The 17,959-nt window shown below is 52.5% G+C and overlaps 1 protein-coding gene across 8 annotated transcripts in view; it reads left to right on the plus strand.

The window, feature by feature from the left end:
- Window positions 1-17,959, plus strand: part of MTCL1 (microtubule crosslinking factor 1) — a 119,568-nt gene that overhangs the window by 69,017 nt on the left and 32,592 nt on the right. For 5 of the 8 annotated variants that reach the window (XM_024763805.1, XM_024763806.1, XM_024763809.1 and 2 more), the window contains 4 exons: window positions 267-326; window positions 1,460-1,534; window positions 5,651-6,925; window positions 7,976-8,131. In XM_024763805.1, coding sequence (XP_024619573.1) covers window positions 267-326; window positions 1,460-1,534; window positions 5,651-6,925; window positions 7,976-8,131 — 1,566 coding nt within the window. The remainder of the gene's footprint in view (window positions 1-266; window positions 327-1,459; window positions 1,535-5,650; window positions 6,926-7,975; window positions 8,132-17,959) is intronic. The other 3 variants (XM_024763810.1, XM_024763812.1, XM_024763813.1) reach the window with 1 other exon arrangement.

The raw sequence follows: 17,959 nt of genomic DNA on the forward strand, positions 1-17,959 counted from the left end.
ATGGCTTGTGGGATCTTAGTTCCCTGACCAGGGATTGAACCCAGGCCACGGCAGTGAAAGCTCGGAGTCCTAACCACTGGACCACTAGGGAATTCCCCCGACTGCCTTCATATTGTTGACTCTAGTTTGTTTCTTGATTCCAGTGACAAAAAGAGCCTCCGTCCACTGTGTGTGTCCCCTCCCAGTGGGGACCTGCCACCTAGTGCCGGCTCCCCCGTGTGACCCCCCCGCCCTCTGTAACAGAATGTCACCTGGATCTATTTCAGAGTTCCCTGAAGAGAAGAGGCAGCCGGGAAATGTACAAAGAAAAGAAAGCCTTCGCTCAGGTAAGCAGCGTTCCACACTCATGTTACGACGTCTCCTCATTTTGAATTTTCTCAAGTGTTAGTGTCACCTTCAATATCGTCAGAGAAACATGAGCTGCCCCAACATCTGGACCCATCCGAAGCCCCTGTGGGGTGAAAACTGTCTTCCCAAACCAACAGCTCTTGTTTCTCGCACCGATCAGCTGGTGGTTTCTTTAAGAAGGAGGAGAGCAAACTGGCTTCCTGAGCAGCATAATTGCGTGCCGTTCAGGCAGGGCTCTGCCGTGCTCACAGCTGGTGGCAGGCGTTCTGGCCTCGAAGACATTCACACAGTAAAGTAGTAAAAGAGCACGGCTGCCATTGTGTCGGGTCATCCATAAAGCATCGTTTTGAGTGTTGGTTGTTTTTTTTTTTAATGCACAAACTGAAGGGTGTCTTAAATTGTCCTAATTGAAAACAAGGTGTTCTCTCCAAGGTGGTAAGAGTGGGGCCCTTTCTGTGCACATGGCACGTGGCCTTCAGAACTTCCTTAGCTTTTCTGAACACTCGCTTTGCTGGATTCCTTCTTTAAAAAAAAAAAAAAAAAAAAACTGCTGCTAGTATTAGGTGTTGGCGAGAACAAGGCATCATTGGGGTGTCAGCTTCCTGAGCTCTCAGAGCGAGGACTAATTAGAGAAATGCAGTAAGTCCAGGAAACTACGAGCTCCGAGGCCCGGGGCCGGCCTCCCTGTGAATCCCACACCTGATTCCCTTTGCTTTCTCCCCTCTCCAAAGTCCCCCGTCCCCAGAGCAGCCTTCACGGAGGGCCTGGCTGTGTGAGCTGGAGGAATGCCAGAGGTTAACCGTTCTCCACGTCTCTGCTCCCCAAATCTCCCTTTGGAATCCGCTAAGAAAGGCGACATTAAAATCCGTCGTCCCCACTACTGGGAGCTTCAACCCCCTTGGGCTTTGAGTCTGTTTCAACGTACTGGCTCCTGACCAGGGAAGAGCTTCTCTTTAAAAGGGTCATCCCTCCCCATCGCGGGATGGAGAGCGCACAGTGTACTCACCCGAGGGTCAGTCAGGCTGGGGACAGGAGAGGGGAGACCCGGGCTCGGGAGCAGGTTACGCGCCTGGCCTGCGGGACCGTTGAGCAAGGAGTTTCTGTCTGGCAGAGCGGTGGAACGGAGCGCCTTGGGAACTGCAGGTCCGCAGCCAGAACTCAGAGGAAACTGGCGCCCCGGCGCAAGGTAGGAGCACGTGCAGTCAGCGCTGGGGGGCTGGCCAGACGGCAGACTTGCAAGCCAAAGAATATATACCCGTAGTGATATATTTCTGTCGCTTGTCAAGGCCTTTCCGCTGGTGGTGGCAGCGGTGGCCCTGTGTGTGTCCTCCCCTCCATGCCCTGCTTGCCTTCTCTGCCTGCACCAGGTGTGTCACGTGGGAAGGTTACTGGACCTGCTTTCACGCTGCATTCCTGGAGCTATCGGACCATCTCCTGAAACCGGAGCCTGAGATCAGCCTAGACCCCTCCCCTGGAGTCTTGGCTGAGTTTTAGAAAGTCTTCAGTTACAAGATAAGATGGGTATCCAGCCCGTGCTGCTTTAGCTGAGGCTGTGATTCCCCATCTTATTAGAAGGAGTTGGCTTCCCGCCCCAGAACAGGCTGAGCCCAGCTGCCCGCACACCCAGCCCCCAAAACACTGCTCCAGCCGCCTCCACTGAGTGAGGAAGTCTGATCCCTTTGTTAAAGCCACACACTCCCTTGGCTTCAGAGATGGCCTTTCTGTCAAAAACTGCGTTAGTCATGGTTTAGTCAGGCCTAGTAATGTATGGGTGTTGCATAGAAATGAAGCATGCTTTAATCATCTATTAGAATTTCTCGTATGTGGGTAGTTTCTTTAAGGAACAGGAAGGCTTTTTGGATAGTTGATCAATCCTCAGGTAATCTATGAATTGGACGCTCACTAGGGTATATCATAGAATCTTTTTTTTTTTTTTTAATTTATTTTTGGCTGTGTTGGTCTTCGTTGCTGCAAGCGGGCTTTCTCTAGTTGCGGCGAGCGGGCTTCTCATTGCGATGGCTTCTCTTGTCGTGGAGCATGGGCTCTAGGTGCACGGGCTTCAGTAGTTGTGGCTTGCAGGCTCTAGAGCCCAGGCTCAGTAGTTGTGGCACACGGGCTTAGTTGCTTCACGACATGTGGGATCTTCTTGGACCAGGGCTCGAACCCATGTCCTCTTCATTGGCAGGTGGATTCTTAACGACTGTGCCACCAGGGAAGCCCTATCATAGAATCTTGTTTCTTGACCTGACCTGGGTTTAAGTTCAAGGAGACAGAGAAGGATGGTTGTAACTTATAATCAGACTGCGGGGAATGGCAGAGAGGGAGTGGGGGCGGATGGTGCGAGGTTTCTAGAAATCAAGGCAATTTCAGGGCTCTCTGGGTTTTTTTTACCTGTATAAGGGGGGTGCAGATGAGTACTTACAGCCAAGTACAGAACGCTTGGGGAAGGCCCAGTCTCCATGTGCCTCTCGTGTGCCTTCCCCGCTTTCTCAGTTCAACTTTTGGGGGAAACCCTCGGGAGAGATGGCCTGAGACCCTCTGATCTTGGTTTGAGACAAAAGCATCCTGAACTGTGCAGGTGACTCTGCCCCTTGGCCTCCACCATCTCAAGGCCTCACCAGTTGTGAGCTTCCAGGGAAGTAGGGTCAGGACACTGGTCACGGCTGGGGCCCTGCCCATCCCTGGATCCGCCCAGGCTTGCGTCCTGGGCTGGAGGTGGAGTTCCCTTGTGGCTGGCAACATTCTCCTCTCCGATCTCCGTGTCTGTCCCCAGGCACGAAGTTGAATTTCTGTGCTTCCGGGGAGATAGGATCGTTTAGGTGATTTTGGACACAGGACAAACACTGGCTATCAAGTTAATGATGGGGCTAAGGGTCTTCCTATCCCAGATTTGTCACCCCCAAACTGATTCATTTACAAAGTATTGACAATCTTATCTCCATTGATATGTATTTTAGTTTATTCAAACTCCATTCCTTCCTGTGACAACAAAGACCTCTCTGTGTATTTGGATACAATAGATTTCCTACAAATCAATGTTTACCAAAAATTGAAAAGATGCTTTTGGTTGTTCTACTCTCAAAAGTTCTAAGAAACTGGGTTGTTTAACATGCCAATTTCTGGTACATAGTAGGTATTCAGTATTTACCGAAGGAATGAATGAATCAACAAGTAAGTATGCTTTTCCCCTTAGGATTAAATATAGTATGTCTTTTACAGCCCGTGTATTCTATGTAGGCCCTTTAAAAATATATATATATATCATTACCCCAGCAGTGATAACCCATCTTGCTCCATTGAGCCGGGCAGACAGCTTTATTTTCAGTTAGTCACAGACACCCTTGTTATGTCTGCCTAACCAAAAACAACCCAGATCCTTAATGTGATAAGTTCTTAGATCACGAAGACCATGCTCTCCTCCCAGTGACATTTATATATAACTCTCCTGATGTGCGAACAGAAAAAAAAAAAACAGAATTACTGGCTCCTTTTCCCCAAATTAATTGAGTTTCAGACAAAGCAGAAGGTTGGCTTCAGCGTGCTAGAGTGTGGAGATTGGCTACATACAAACCAGTCATCTATATGCTGTTCCTTTTGACCTTCACAACGACCTTGATTGAGGGTTCTGCTTTGGACAAAAGGGGCTGGTTCCCCAGGGCTCTGCGCTCAGCCCCTGGTGCCATGGACAGAAGGAGCGGGACCGGTAGGCCCTCTGCTAAGAGGTGGCGTGAGAGATAGTCCCTCAGAGGGTGCGCAGGCAGCACCAGGGCTGCTTTCCGTGTGGTTCTGGCTCACAGCTGGCCTGTGATTTTTCTTTGAATCTTACCTGTCACTCTGCTTTTCTTTCCTTCCATGGGTTTGTGGCTCGGGCAGGAGGGGTCTAGGGGTGGAAGGAGGAAAGGTGTGGGCACCCAGGGAGGCGTTTCTATGTCTTTCTGCCCAATGGTAAGCGAGCGGCAAGAACAGGGCGGAGAATGAGCCATGTTCTCTGAGGATGAAGCTGCGCCAGCCCTGTGGGCCTGTTTGCACACAAGTGATCTGGAAGAGTCATCCTCCCCCGGGGGGCTGACTTGCCGTGGAGATTGGTTTGACGACTCTGCCTCCCCTGGGTTGATGGGGTGTGACCACCACCCAGCGCATCACTGAGTTTGTGTGGCAGGGGGAGCCTTTGCCTAAGCCTTTGACCCCATGACAGCCTGTTGAAACTTGGTAGCCGATCACAGAGGAATGATTCGTGAAATTGGTCACTGTTGCCAGCCACTGCCTATGAAGAGTTCACGCAGTTTCAGGGCATTGAGACCTGCACTGCGTAGGCAGAGCCCACTTTCCAGTTGCTCCAGAAACTGCCCTCTTGACCTCAGCCGAGGAGTGTGGGCTTTTAGTAGCCGCGAGCCTGCTCCAGTGACCCTCCAGAATCCTCTGGGATCCCGATGACCACCACTTCTCAGGTTTTAAACCACTTAACACCTTGCCTTGGGTTTCTGAGTTTAATTTCGTGCTGTGTTACAGCCACTAAAGGCGCAGAACGTAACCAAAGTCAAGTTCGCATGGGGAGAGGAGGGTGCGAGTCACCCGGGATTAGGTTTGCAGTAACCATTTCATACTAACCGTCACAGCTTGGTACTTACTGTGCAACTTGGCTTCCAAAGCACCCTCATGCCCGTCATCTCATGATTTGTCCTCATGCCATCCCTGTGATTCGTTGGGGGAGGGGAGGCTAGGGGAGGAGGAGAGTTGGGTTGCCGTGTCTCAGGTTCCAGCAAAGCCGGGCTCTGACTTGGGGTCACCTGGCCTCCCCATCCTGTTAATACCTGTGAGGTGCTGGCCCATCCCTCTGATGAGGTAGGAGGTAAGTGGCAACAGGTGGGAGTGGCCACAGAGGCCTGTCTGCCTGCCCCAGGCTGAGCAAGGGGTCTGGGGTCTCTCACTTGTCAGGGTGGACCCACAAAGTAACAGGAGGCAGAGCGCGGGGGTGGGGGGGCAGTCGCCGCGTTGCTGACGGGGCTGGGTTTCATCTCATTCACTCATCTCCTGGGTGATGGTTTTCATGTGCACGTTTTTCCAAACTGGTTTCCTTTGTTCTGTGACAAAGCCACCACCAGCAGTCCCCGGTGCCCCCATGAAGGCCCCGGGCTCACCGTGGCTCTGTCGTGGTCCCTCTAATGAGCGACTCCACGCACTGACGGGAAGATCGGTGTTTTGTGTGTGCGTGTGTCGGGGGCGAGGTGCGAGGGAAATCGTCACAAACAGGAACATTGGGTATTTTCAAATAACCGTCCTCTGGGCTGCTCTCTCCTGGCAGGATGACAGCGCCGACCTGAGGTGCCAGCTCCAGTTTGCTAAAGAGGAGGGCTCGCTGATGCTCAGGAAGATGGCCAAGCTGGGGCGGGAGAAGGACGGGCTGGAACAGGAGCTGCAGAGGTACAAGGCCCTCTACGGGGACGTGGACAGCCCGCTCCCCACGGGGGAGGCCGGCGGGCCGCCCAGCACTCGGGAGGCCGAGCTGAAGCTGCGGCTGAAGCTGGTGGAGGAGGAAGCCAACATCTTGGGCCGGAAGATCGTGGAGCTGGAGGTGGAGAACCGGGGCCTCAAGGCGGAGATGGAGGACCTGCGGGGCCAGCATGAGCGCGACGCCGCGGGCCGGGAGCCCCTGCCCGGCATTCCGACTTCGCCCTTCGGGGACTCCCTGGAGTCCTCCGCAGAGCTGCGCCGGCACCTGCAATTCGTGGAGGAGGAGGCGGAGCTGCTGCGGAGGTCCATCTCCGAGATCGAGGACCACAACCGACAGTTGACCCACGAGCTGAGCAAGTTCAAGTTCGAGCCGCGGCCGGAGCCCGCGTGGCCGGTGGGGGGCGCGAGCGGTGGAGCGCCCCTGCAGGAGGAGCTCCAAGCGGCGCGGCTGCAGATCAGGGAGCTGAGCGGGAAGGTGCTGACGCTGCAGCATGAGAACCAGGTGCTGCTGTTGGGCGCCCCACGCTGTGACCCGGCCGCGCCCCCGGGCCCGCGCGCCCCAAGTCCCCGCGACAGCGACGCTGACAGCGACGCGGGCAAGAAAGAGAGCGACGGGGAGGACGGCCGCTCGCTGCAGCCCAGGCGGGAGGGCCCCATCGGCGGCGAGAGCGACTCGGAGGAGACCTTCGAGAAGACGTCGGGCTTCGGCAGCGGGAAGCCGTCGGAGGCTGGTGAGTGCCCGACAGAGCTGCTCCGCGCTCGGGAGGGCTCAGAGCGCCTGGCGAGCATCAGACACGAGGCCGAGCGGCTGGAGCGGACCGTGGAGCGCATCATCACCGACACTGACGGCTTCACGGACGTGCCGCTGCAGGGCAGTGGGTCCTTGTCGGGAGCCGGCGTCCAGGGCGCCAAGGAGGAGCCCCAGCTGCTGGGGACCCTCAATGCGAGGATGAAGGCCTTCAGGAAGGAGCTCCAGGCCTTTCTGGAGCAGGTGGAGCAGCTGGGGGAGGGCCTGTCCCCTCTGCCCCACCTCACCGAGTCTTCCAGCTTCCTGTCCTCTGTGACCTCCGTGTCCCGGGACTCCCCCGTCGGGAACCTGGGGAAGGAGCTGGGCCCGGGCCTGCAGGTAAGGGGGCTCCCGGCTCTGCCTCCCTGCTCCCTCCTCCTCCTCCTCGCTGGCCTTGCCGCACTGCAGCTCATCCTGCTCACGGCTGCTTGGTTATGATCGCAAACCTGCATTGTACTAAAGCCTCAAGTTCCAACCAAAACCTTTCTATTGGTTGGGTTTCTCCTTTTTTTTCTTTACCCCCCCACCCCCAGTTTGGTTTGATTTGGTTTAGCTCTCTTTTGTCGCCTTGTTTCTTTCTCCCTTTTCCTCTTATTTTTAACTGCACCGCCGCTGCTCTTAGCTAAGAGCTTCTCCCTCTTGACGCAAGGCTAATCCTGCTGGCAGCGCTAGGATCGTCGCAGTCTGTCCCTTCTTTTTTGTTTTGGCGTCCCGAACGACCAGCCATCCCAACGAAGAAGCAAAGAGGAGTTTAAGACGCAGTACAAACGCACTTCATGGTCAGGATAATTAGCGGACTTCCCGGGAGCGCGTGCGTCCCTGCCTGGGTTCCCTGCCCCAGGGACAGTCCAGCCCTGAAGGCCGTAGGCAGCCAGCCCACCCGCTCCCTCTGCGACACAGCCCGGCCGGGCGAGGAGCGCGGCAGAGAACCCCCGGAGCAGCGGGCGGCGAGTGGAGTAGCCCCAGGACCGCTCTCGCGTGCGCCGCCCTGGACTGTGGCTTTCGCCGCGCGACCGCAGAGAGGAAGCAGCAGGAGCCTTGTTTCCATATCCTTCGTGGGTAGTAGTGCGCTTGCGGGCGAGTCTGACACATGCGTCCCCATCGCATGCGCCTCATAACCAGCGTGCTGCCGCCTTCTCCCTCTTTCTCTGTTTGCTTTTCAGATCTCTCAGCCCGCCATTTTGCTCAGCTTCATCTTGGCTCTGTTCTCTTCTCTCTCTGAGGCCGCTGTGTTTACGTTGGTTTCTCTGGTCATGCTTTTCCTCATCCCGTAGTTCTCCAGCCATCTGTCTACCTTCCCCACCTCACCCTGCCCTCTTGTCCTTTGTGTTTTGTTTAAAATTTTAAAACAAACAAACAAAAAACAAATCCCTCCCGTGCACCTAACAGTCCAAACTGAGAGATCAGCTGGAGTGGCAGCCCGGGCAGGAGCGAGGGGAGGAGCGGGGGCCCCTGCACCTCCGAGCCACACGGGAGCTGCACCGTCGAGCCGACGGGGACGCGGGGAGCTGCCGGCCCGGAGCCCAGAGCTGCTTCAACCTGGAGGTCAGCAGGGGTGGGTCCCAGCGGCCACGCCCCCTCCCCTCCTACCCCTCCTTTGCCGTGTGTGGTGTGAGGGTTCCTACCTGGGTCCGGGGCCCGTACGGAACGGGGAGGTGGGGGGGCGATGTGGAACCAGGGGAGACTTAACTGAATCAGAATCCATTGCATGCAACTGAACTGAGGGGTCCATACAGGGTGAGGGCAGGGGCACTGGTTCTCCTGGGTCCTCTGGCAAAGCGTATGAGACTGATTGGCGAGTGCTCTGTGGCTTCTTATCAGGCAGTAAGGAAAGCAGGACTGAAAACCAAGCATGTCCCTCCTGTGTATTGTGGGCGCGCCCCACGTTTTCCGTGCCGGTGCTCCAGTTGTAGGGCAGATTCAGGGTTGCTCTCCTGACCCGGCGGCTCTTCAGCAGTCCGTTGTCATAGCAACCCATGTCCACAAAAGCTCGGAGCCATCACAAATACTCCATTGTATGCAACAGTTGTCCTCTCGGTGAATGCTCTTCCCTGCAAGTAATTCAACCCAGTACAGAAGGACAGGTGGCCCCGAGGAGTGAGTGTCTGGCTCTGGTACTGCCCATTGAGGCAGGTTACTGCAGGGTTAGAGCCGTATGTTCTGCATTAGAAAAGGTTGGGTTGAAGGGTCTTCATTCATCAGTCCCAGCGGGGATGTTACCATTCAGCTCTGAGGCATAGCAGTTCCCAAAAGGCAGGGGAGAGGACGAGGAGTGTTGCGGCTCCTGTGGCTGGTACCGATTTTGTTTCTTTTCCTGTATGATTTTATAACTATAAATATACAGTAAAAATGAGCAAAAACTAGTCAATCAGAGTACGTCAAATGATAGGACACGTAAGGCCACGACCGGCCCGTCTGCGCCCTGTCCTGCACACGGGGTACTGGCACCAAAACCCATGGCCAGAGGCGGGGTGTCGACACCAGTTTTCTCTGCCCACCGTGGCCCTTCCTCGTTTTCCACGGGCTGCTCCCTGGTCCTGTCCCTGGAGCCCTCTTCCCTCTGATACACCGTTCAGGGCATGTCCCACGTAACCACGTCTGGTTCACTCTGGTGAGTGTCAGAGGGCTCCTCTCCACACGCCCCCCCAGGCCCTGCTGGATCCTGCGGGAGTCATGAGTGTGCTCCTTGCTTGCCCAGACACGTGTGCTTTGCAGAGCTTCAGAAACTGGCAGTGGTTTTGGACAGAGGGAAATGCTTCGTTGAATCAAACAATGTTGTGGGAAAACTAAACCTTCGTAATAGGTCAATTAGCAGAGTTAGCTGTTGCCCTGTGACTTAGGGTCACTGAACAGTGTAGCTCAGAAGGGAACTTCAGACGAATCCCCTCATTGTGCAGATGAGAAGAAAGAGTGTGATGCAGTGTCAGCAAGTTCTCCCCACCCCCCCAGCCGGCTGGTGGTGGAACTGGGTCCAGAACCGTTTCCTTGGGCCTGGTCAGTCCTCTCCCCACCCCGACCCCTCCTGTGAGGAGTGCTGCCTGTACAGCAGGGACTGGTCCCCACTGGGCCTGGGCACCTCCAAACCAAGCTCTGTCTCCGTGGGGGTGGTGTTTCCAAATGCAGGTCCCCCGGGGGACTAATTGTGTGGCCAGCTATCTTGCCGTGGAATGTTTCTTCTTTTAAGCATCTGTCTGGTTTCCTTTAATTTTATACATTTTAATGAGGAAGTAAAAAAACTCAAAGTGAAAGGCAAGGTCCAGGAGCATCGTTTTCTAGAAGGGGAAATAGAATTACTCAGGAGTTAAATATCCTTTGTTCTCATTTTTTATTCACCAAGGCATTTCACACAGAAGAGAAAACTGAATTACGGATGCAAACACATTGTATATTAAAATACTTTCTAAAAGATGAAACATGTTCTAGGACCCCTCTGATGGCTCCATAGTTTTCCCTTTTATGAGAAGAGCCGTGTGGAGATCGCTTGTAGGGTCTGGACTCAGTGGAGCTGCTGCATCCCTGGGGTGGACATCACCCTGACAGACTGCTCAGTTTGGTCTTCGAATATTACTTTGGATTAAAGAATTGTACAATGGACAGTTCTAGGGAGCAGAACTCTTAAAACCTTTTAATGAAAATGTAACCGAATTCATTGCCAACAACTGCTTTCCTGTGAGGCTCTAATGGAAACAATGCACGAAGCTTCCGTCAGGGAGCAGGGAAGCCCAGCCAGAGAAGCTGTTCTGGGTTAAGGACACACGTCACATGGCATGGGTGTCATTTCTGCTGTACAGCAAAGTGATTCAGTTATATATGTTCTTTTTCATATTCTTCTCCATTATGGTTTATCACAGGATATTGAACATAGTTCCCCTTGCTATACAGTAGGACCTTGTTTATCCATTCTATATATAGTAGTTTGCATCTGCTAATCCCAAACTCTCAATCCATCCCTCCCCCTTGTTAGCAGTTTTCTTTACTACCTCTTCCGTTGCCCTTGAAATGACCCTGGTTTGTCTGCATAGCCAACTACTCCTGTACACGTGTGAATTTCCTTCAGCTCCTGGCCCTTAGCTCCTGGGAGTGGGTGGTGGAGGGACTGATAGGAGCCCCAGGATCAGTGGCTTAAAAGAAGAAACAACTTTCTGAACTTAAGCTGAAGTTCAGAAAATTTCTCAGTTCCAATTTCTCAAGTTCCATTTGTGAAGTGCTTTCTATGTTTCTTGCCTTATAGATTTTCAAGTTTGGGGAAAGGGGAAAGAAGTTAAGTGCTTATTTGACAAGATTTGGGTGTTTGGCTAAACACCCAAACTTAACTACTACTAGTACTAGCAGTACCAGTAGCAGCGGTAACAACAACAAGGTGAAAAAGAAAAAAACTACCTTCTTCCAGGGTACTGTGTTAGCAGATAACAGATCTGTGAAGTGAGAGGTCCGCCCCTCTGACTGCACACGATAAGCTCGGGGGAGGGAAAGGTGTATCCACCCAGCCTCAGAACTGTCACAGCCAGAGAGAGCCGGAGTCACAACCTGCTAACAGCCACTAACCTACTAATGCAACCTCACAGAAGTTAGCTGCTCAGAGGAGAACAAAGCAACCAGGCTTCAGAAGGACCACTCCTGCTGTTGCCCGTTCGTCTCGGTAGATATCAGCGAGATTCTCATGTGGCACTGGATTCTTCCCCGACTTTGCTCCCTGTGGCTCCCGGCAAACCTGCTGAGAGATTCCCATTTGTTAAGGAGAGCAGGGTACGGAATATGTGGTTTGGAATGTGTGGGGTGCCTTAAAAATAGTTCTGAATGAGGAGTAGCCGAGCACGGGCACTGGTCAGATTACACACATAAATGACACCGAGCCTGTGCCCAGAGGATTGAGTTTCTGGGTCAGAAATCTCAGAGATCTTCTCCTGAGCCCCTCCTCTTGTCCTTTAATCAACGAGCTATCCCTTCGGCCTCAGCTGTGACATACCAGCCTCGATAAAACGACGTGGGGTTTATGCCAAGTATGTGTGCGCAGGTGTTGACCCGATAAACCACTTTGGGAAGAAGGGGTAGCAAAACCGGCCAGAACAAAATGGAAGTCACGGGAGATGAGGTCACAGGGATGCAGGCGGAACGGAGTCCTAGTTAGTAGTGTTGCCAGTGTGTAATAAGTGGCTACGATGAAAAGCTTTTTTGTTTGTTTTTGGTATATCGAGATAGTGAAGTTGTCTCCTTAAGTGTGGAAAGTAACTTATAAGCCACTATCTCTGAAGATGGCCAGGAAATTAGCAGTGTAAATGGGCATGGGACACGCCACGTAGGGGCAGGTGTGGGCTGCGGGCTTCCCAGCAATAACGCAGGGAGGTGGCTGTGGTGTCGAGATGAACACGAGCCCACAGCCTGGGGGCCACTGAGGAGGGTGTCCGTTCACGGAAACGGCCTGCACAGGACGAGGTCAGCGCGTTCGATGTCTTAGTCAGAATCTTAGGTGAGTGGGCGGAGGATGGTTTCAGAATCTAACCTTTGGGAACTTGGCGATAAAGGGGGAAGTACGTGTTTTCTGGAGGAGACCTCCGTGTTGCGTGAGGATGCTGTGAATTTGGCAGTTGTGTGGCCCTGGATGGAAATTTCTGCCACAGCCTGTTTGTATTTTGGCTTTTGTAACAATGGAGTAATGGCACCCTGACAAGGAGCAATTAGTTGTCCATAGAGTTTAATGTTCCATTAACAAAAATAGACCCGAAAAGAGTAAAATGTGTCGTAGAGGAGGAGGATCTAGAAGTTTCTGTCGTTGACCAGCCTCCACAGAGGACACGGGAGCCGCTGTAGGTGAATCAAATGTCCCAGATGAACATCCTCATAGGACTTCAAGGGTCCTTTTCTGTGACCCTTCAAAGGTGAGGTTCAAACAGAGGAACACATTTTTAATCGAACGACACTGAAGTAGGAGGCCTGTATATTTGTTCAAAATTAAAAGTTTATATAATTAAGATGACAACCAAACGAAATAGTGTAATATGTAGAAACTAAATTAATAGGTCTGCTTTTCTTAAAAGATCAGCTTGACTTCAGTGCTCGTTTTAACACCTAATAATTCAGAGCTTTGGGCTGGTACCAAATGTGTTAAAATACAGAGGCTTTTCATATTTTAAACGTACAGAGTAGCATGTAACTCAAAAGTAAATCTGGGACTTCCCTGGTGGCGCAGCGGTTAAGAATCCGCCTGCCAGTGCAGGGGACATGGGTTCGAGCCCTGGTCTGGGAAGACCCCACATGCCGCGGAGCAACTAAGCCCGTGCGCCACAACTACTGAGCCCGCATGTCACAACCACTGAAGCCTACACGCCTAGAGCCCGTGCTCTGCAACAAGAGAAGCCACCGCAATGAGAAGCCCGCACACCGCAACGAAGAGTAGCCCCCGCTCACCGCAACCTAGAGAAAGCCCGCGCGCAGCAACGAAGACCCAACGCAGCCAAAAGTAAGAAAAAGTAAAGCTGGAGGAATTCCCTGGTGGTCCAGTGGTTAGGACTTGGCGCTTTCATTGCTGAGGGCCGAAGTTCAATCCCTGGTTGGAGAACTAAGATCCTGCAAGCCGTGCGGCATGGCCAAAAGGAAGAAAAAAAATAAAGCCGGCCGTAGAGCGACCAGGTGACCTGGAAGCACTCCTGTGCCAAACTCCTAGAGGGGCAGGAGGGAAGCCCCAGGAGGGCAGGGGTCGGGGGCCGCTTACTTGCTGCTGTGTCCCCAGCACAGAGCCGAAAGCTATAGGCACTCAGTAGATAGTGCTACGTGAGATATGTGATGTCCTTTTAAATATAGAGCTCTATTCCCAAGAAAGTTAGGAAAATCTTCAAGGGTTGGAATTGACTTCAGAATTGAAAATGGGCAGGGAGAGAAATGAACCAGGACCACCCCTGCAAACTGCCCTTTATGAAAGGCTGAAGAAGCGTCTATCCATGATGGGGGTTGGGGGGGCAATAGGACAGCTTGCCCAGCAGCGTGGAGCCTCCCCAGGTACCCGTCAGGACAGCGGCCTCACCAGGACCAGGCTCTAAGCTGATGTCACCTGGAGCTGCAGAACCCCCGAGGAAAGGAGAATTTCTGTTCAGCTGCTGGCTTCTGCAAATTGAAGACCATCTGCGGACACATCCTCAGCCCAGGCCGCACTCGAGATCCTAGCTAATGCCCCACCACCGCAGATGCGCTCATGGCGCTAGTGCAGCAGCAGCTGGAGCCACTCTGAGACCTCCACGTCCTAAAATTAGCAGATAGAGACTGTAAAAGAAGCGCTCTCAGATTGACCAAGGGCCAGCAAACAGGACAAAAAAGTAAGTTGTACTGTGAAAGATCCCACATATTAAAAAAGAATAGAACTTTTAGAAATGAGAAATTAGTCCTTGGGGTAAATGCGATATGTAGAGAAATACCCCTCTTCAGAGAGAACCCCAGACTCTGCCTAGTAGATATAAAAGCCTGCAGTAATAATATCTAGTAACCAGCAAAGTACAGAGGCATTCACGTTCTCAGTAGTTCTTGAGTCTCTTGAAAAGAGGATGACCTTAAATCTCTAGCTTTCAAAAATTTTATCTCCAAGTGGTGAGTTCCCAGTGTCTCTGATATTCGGTCTCCGTCCTTCTTTCTGTAAATTCTCTTGTAGTCAACCCTGTGCCTAGGTCAAGTGCTCTGCTCTTTTATTGTCTGCATTTCCTACTCTTGGGATATGATCTCCACTCATGACGATCCAGGCAACACCAGCTTATAGCAGAGGAGAACAGCGGTACCCTCGGCGAGAAACAACAGATGAGTTAAATGTAATCAGAATGAACTAGCGAAGTGACAACTGTTTTTCTTACAACAGACCACTCTAATCCCCAGCTTTATAAATCACCTATCTTCATGCAGCAGAAACCAGCGAGGAGCACGGCACGCCTCAATTTTAATGATGACTGAGATTTTCATATATGACACCGTTTCCATCTCTGAAAAACATTTCAAAAGGAGAAACTCGGCCTCTGTCATTGCCATTTGCACATAAAAGATGGATTTTACCAATAACAATTATGTTAAAGATTCCTTTAAGTATTTTAACCTAAAATGTAGCAAGCAGATCTTATGTAGCTCCTCCAAGGCACCGTGTGTGTCTGTTTGGCGAAGGAGCCCCAGGCTGGTTACCCAGAGCATCCTGGGTGGGAATGTGAGGAGGAAAGACAGGCCTCCCGTGGGGCAGGGAAAACTCTAACAGGAAAGCGTACGAACTCATTAACTATGCAACTGAGAGGCACACGTGAACTTGGGCAGTGAATCTACGAGGCCGTGTGTGAGGGGGTCATATTTGACCATCAGGACTGCCAGCTCAGGCGCCCCCAGCATTTAAAAAGCCATCTCGAAGCTGCTATGGGGGCTGCCTCCTCTCGGCCTGGTTTGTCTTACCATGGTGGCCGAAGCTCAAGTGATGGGTACCGCTTACCCACCCATCTGCTGGGGTGAGAGATGCAGGGCAGGCGGAGCCCAGGTGAGGCACTGGCGGAGCTGCCGAGAGTCACTCCTCTGCCGCCGCGCCCACGCGTGCCATGTCACTCCATGTGCATCCCTGCCTTGTGCACGTTTGTCCTGTGTCTTCAGCTCAGACCAAGTTCTTGCTGCCACTAAACCCCTTCCTTTGTCCCACCAATCAGCTCAGGGGCTCCCCCGTTTTACCTGAACACAGTGTATCGATAAAGGAGCTGCAGGGTCAGCTTGCGCAGGTGGCCAGGCGGCATCAAGAGGAGGCAGAGAGATTTACAGACACCATCCGGCAGGTAAATACGGACCACGGTTCAGCACCACCTTCTCTGTCTGCAGGGCCCCTAGAGACAGAGACGAGACAGAGAGGGAGAGGGAGAGAGAACGAACAAGAGGTGTTTTATAAGGACTCTGTCTCCCGCACAGGCTGGGCAGCCTGGGCTCGGGGTTGGAGGGCGTGTGGAAGGGACATCCCTTCAAGCTGCCCCCTGGGGATCTCATAAAGATCACTGTCTCCCTCCCTGCTGGAAAGCACGCACTTCCATGCTGACATTGTGGTCTCAGGAAGGTCTTCCTAATATCTAAACTTTCCTGCAGCCAGACCAGCAAAGCAAAGTAAGGGCCCTAAACGCCGGACACTAAAGCGTGTCCATAACTTTCACTGTCCTGCAGATTGATGTGTTTTGTCAGTATTAGGTTAATTTTCTGAGAGAAACATCAACAATTCACCCATTGTTTTCAGAAGGCTGCCGTTAACTGAGCTGTGCCCTTATCAGCTGTTTCAGAGTAACCTGTTCCTGGCCCCTGATCCCTCATCCGCTCAGTCCTTCCCTAGAGTTCCTAGGAGACGGACTTCACTGCCCACAGGCCTCCGAGGACCATCCAGTTCCTGCCACCCCGGATCTACTTGAGTTGTGAACAGATACCCAGGCTCGGAATTGCCATGGCTGCTGCTTTCTGTATTTGTTCTTGAGAGAGATCTGTATCTTTAAAACCAAAAACCAGTTGATCTTGAAATGGCACCATGGTATTTTAAATGCATGTCCTATGCAAAATAAGGTACCTGTGTATCCAAGAACTTATTTTGGCAAGGAATGTGCGTTACACCAAAGCCCCATGTTGCTGTGGTCGTGCTTATCTAAATGGGTCAAAAAACTGATTAAGGGAGCCCCTTCTGCACCTTGCCACGCAGAGCCGAGCCGGGTACCCTCCTTTACCACTAGACGTGCACCCCTTTTTAAAAGTTACATTTATAGGTCAAGTTTCATGTATTAGGTAATACGAAATAATTTTCCTTTTGTAAAGGGTAAATTCCTACGTCATTTAACTTTTTTGCATTGCACCAGAAATCATGTTTGGGTGAATTTATCCCTGGAGACACCGTTAGCAGAATGGCAGGGTCCCAGGTGTTGCTAGTACTTGGATTCAGGATAAAGGGGTGGGTGTGAAGAGTCTCCCAGTCCTCAGTTGGAGGTGGAGAGATGGCATCTAGGCTTGTTCAGAGGGGAATGGAAGGGGGGGGGTCCCCTCACCTCCCCGAGGGTAGAGGACCAGAACTCTGCGACTTGGGAAGTGTGTGGGGTCCTGGAGGAGAGGTCAGAGCCAGCGAGTCAGGAAGGGTCGTTTCCAGGAGGTTAGGGATGAAAAAACCAAGAGAACAGCCCCTTCCCAGGGCTGCGCCTCCAGCGGCCAATCCTGGGGCCCCTCTGGGGCACCCGCCATGCACTGGGCACTGCACAGCATGAGTTAGCGGCGCTCAGCAGCTGAAACTTTACCAGGGTCAGTCGGTAGCGGTAGCCTAAGATAACACAAAAATAAATTGATCACAGACACTGGATTTCCAGCGACTGCGCCGGCGCTTCGTCACTCCGTCCTGTCCTGCATCCACAGGGGAGCGCGCCGGTGGCGGGACTCAGGGCTGCTGAGAGTGTGAATGAAATCGCCAGTGCTTTATGTTATCCCAGCTTCAAGTGCAAACTCGGTCTGGTATCACGACAGTGGCCCTGCAAGTGATCGCATAGCCCAGGGCCTCACAGAGCGGCCTCGCTGGTCACCGGCCTTTAGCACGTCGGTCAGACCGGTGTCGACCTCAGGCAGCCACAGTCATGCTCCCATGGTCCCATGGCTTCTGAGCACCCATCAGGTTCTTCAGGGAAACAAAACCAAACCCACCCATTGGCTTTTGGCACAAGAGGGGGTATTAGGTTAGGATAACGATAAGGCTGGCGCTCTAACCCTCTCTTTGGTCTGTGCAACAGAAAGCTTTCATCCCAGGTGTCACTTTAGCTACTAGGGATGTTATTCCTGTGCCCTTATCTGTAAGTTAAGATTTTATTCACACCCTTTTGCTTAGTCATTTTTGACACGTAACAGTTGTTTACCGCTTGGAAGAGTGTCTATACCCATGTGGAAAAGGCAGTAACTAACATAGTGATGGAAAACGTTTCTTTCCCAGCAATGCTTTTGTTTCCCTGAGTGTCGCCCATACCTGGTAGGAAGGTGAGGTCTCAAGTGTGGAAGTAGCTTGTCGGTCTTTCCTGTGCGCTCACCCTGTGTGCAGTCTAGTACTAGCTTGTCCTCTTTCTGTCGGGCTGTGGGGACCACAGGGCCCAGGAAGTCAAGGGGAAGGATTCCCCCTCGCTCGGCCTCGACAACTGCAATCTGCCTTGGGTACCAGCCCCTGTGTGGAAGGCAAACGGGGTCTGCATATAAGTCAGCTGTGAGCCCTCTCTCCAAGAGACAGTTCTCCTGACGGAGTTTAGAAACATCTAAAAACACCACGAGAGACTCCATGATGAGAACTGATCCTGACACGTCCCCTTGAAAGAGCACTTGCTTCTGAATCAGAAAACGCTCAAGGTTTTGTAAATAGCGAACCTCTCAAGGAGTTTA

Source organism: Neophocaena asiaeorientalis, unplaced genomic scaffold, assembly GCF_003031525.2.
Source record: "Neophocaena asiaeorientalis asiaeorientalis breed wild unplaced genomic scaffold, Neophocaena_asiaeorientalis_V1.1 scaffold110, whole genome shotgun sequence".
NCBI lineage: Eukaryota > Metazoa > Chordata > Mammalia > Artiodactyla > Phocoenidae > Neophocaena > Neophocaena asiaeorientalis.